We start from the raw sequence: 1,511 nt of genomic DNA, 5'->3' as shown, positions 1-1,511 counted from the left end.
ATGGCCGAGAACCACGACATGCCGACGGCAGGAGACCTGGGATGTCGGAAGACAATCGCGAGGGTGGCAGCCAGGTACCACTGGCCAGGAATGCACCGAGACATAAGAAGGTACGTGCGGAACTGCGAGAGCTGTATGAAGTACAAGTCTAACCAGCTGCAAGCAGTTGGAAAAATGCTGACCCAGGTGCCGGAAGAACCATGGGCCACCGTGTGTTGCGGATTTTGTAGGCCCCTTGCCGAGGTTGAAGCACGGAAATTCGATGCGGTTGGTCCTGGTGGACAGGTTCTCCAAGAGGACCGCGATCGTTCCGATGCGTAGGGCAACCACCGAGACGCTACGAAAAGCTGTGCGAAAGCGAATAGTGGCCAGATACGGGATGCCAAAAGTCATGATCACGGACAACGGAGTCCAGTCTACGATCAGGGCATTTAAGAGGTTTGTGGAGGAGCTGGGTATGCGACACCAGCTCACGGCTACATATCATATCATATCATATCATATCAACAAGAAAACCCGACAGAAAGGGTCAACAGGACCGTGAAAACAATGATCGCGCAGTTCACAGAGGCCGATCAGAGGACATGGGACGAGAACTGGCCGGAGCTGCAGCTGGCAGTAATCACGAGTGTGGCGGAGACCACCGGATACTCGCCGTCATTTATCACGCAGGGAAGGGAACCAAGGCTGCCGAACACATTGTTCGACAGACGGCCGGAACGGGCAGGTGTACACAGACGCCGGCAGAAAACGCGGAAAAATTGAAGGAGATCTTCGAACTGTTGCGGAGGAATATGGAAACGGCAGCGCAGGATCAGGCGCGCCACGCTGCGACGGCATCCACCGACGCCGTTGCCACAGCATCGGGACCAGCCGAAGCCACCGCCGTTGCCGCAGCCACAGACGCCGGTGCCGCAGCCACAGCCGCCGACGCCGCCGCCGACGCAGCCACATCCCCCACCACGCACGCCGACACCGCCGCCAGCACCACCGACGCCGCCGCCACCGCGCACACCGACACCGCCACCCCAGGATGAGAAGATGCCCCGGTGCGAGCGGCAACAGTCCTGGGACGTGGACCAGGCGCACGTCGCGCAAAACTGCGCACGATCGGCATGGGCGGCCGCCGGTGGCACCAGCAGACGGTGACGTGGACGTGGCCCGCACCAGCGGAGGCGGAGGACACGCCGGAGGCCCGCGTGTGGGAGCAGGTGGGCGCGGTCGGTTGGAGGCCGGTCGAACAGCGAGCGCGCGACCCGCGCATACGCGTCAAGACGGAGGACGAAAGCCCGACGGAGAACCCGAAGAAGGGTCCGTGGGTGTGGCCCGCGCCGCCACCACCGAAACTTTTGCGGCAGAAACCGTGCCCCGAGGCACGCCAGCCGCCGCAGCGACCCTGCCTCCGCAGGCGAGATGAGGGTGTACGTGCCCCAATAAAGGAGTTAAAACCGAGAGAATTGGGACAGGGGAGGGCGATGGGCACAACGTACATAGCTCACATTTAAAAAAAA

The 1,511-nt window shown here is 61.4% G+C and overlaps 1 protein-coding gene across 1 annotated transcript; it reads left to right on the top strand.

Moving 5' to 3' along the window:
* The first annotated feature begins 379 nt into the window (after positions 1-379).
* LOC122623586 lies at positions 380-1,037 on the top strand. Its single transcript, XM_043802822.1, has 2 exons — positions 380-438; positions 524-1,037. Exons 1-2 carry the CDS (start codon positions 380-382, stop codon positions 1,035-1,037), a joined length of 573 nt encoding a protein of 190 aa, XP_043658757.1.
* The last annotated feature ends 474 nt before the right edge of the window (positions 1,038-1,511 follow it).

The sequence above is a fragment of the Drosophila teissieri genome, chromosome 2L (assembly GCF_016746235.2).
Source record: "Drosophila teissieri strain GT53w chromosome 2L, Prin_Dtei_1.1, whole genome shotgun sequence".
Classification (NCBI taxonomy): domain Eukaryota; kingdom Metazoa; phylum Arthropoda; class Insecta; order Diptera; family Drosophilidae; genus Drosophila; species Drosophila teissieri.
Note: the sequence above shows the minus strand (reverse complement) of the source record. Positions and strands in the feature narration are given on the sequence as shown.

Bases quoted from the DNA above. Each gene is read 5' to 3' on its own strand.
- LOC122623586 (XM_043802822.1), top strand. From the start codon at position 380: ATGCCAAAAGTCATGATCACGGACAACGGAGTCCAGTCTACGATCAGG. The intron at 439-523 runs GTTTGTGGAGGA...AAAACCCGACAG, and splicing joins ACGATCAGGGCATTTAAGAG to AAAGGGTCAACAGGACCGTG.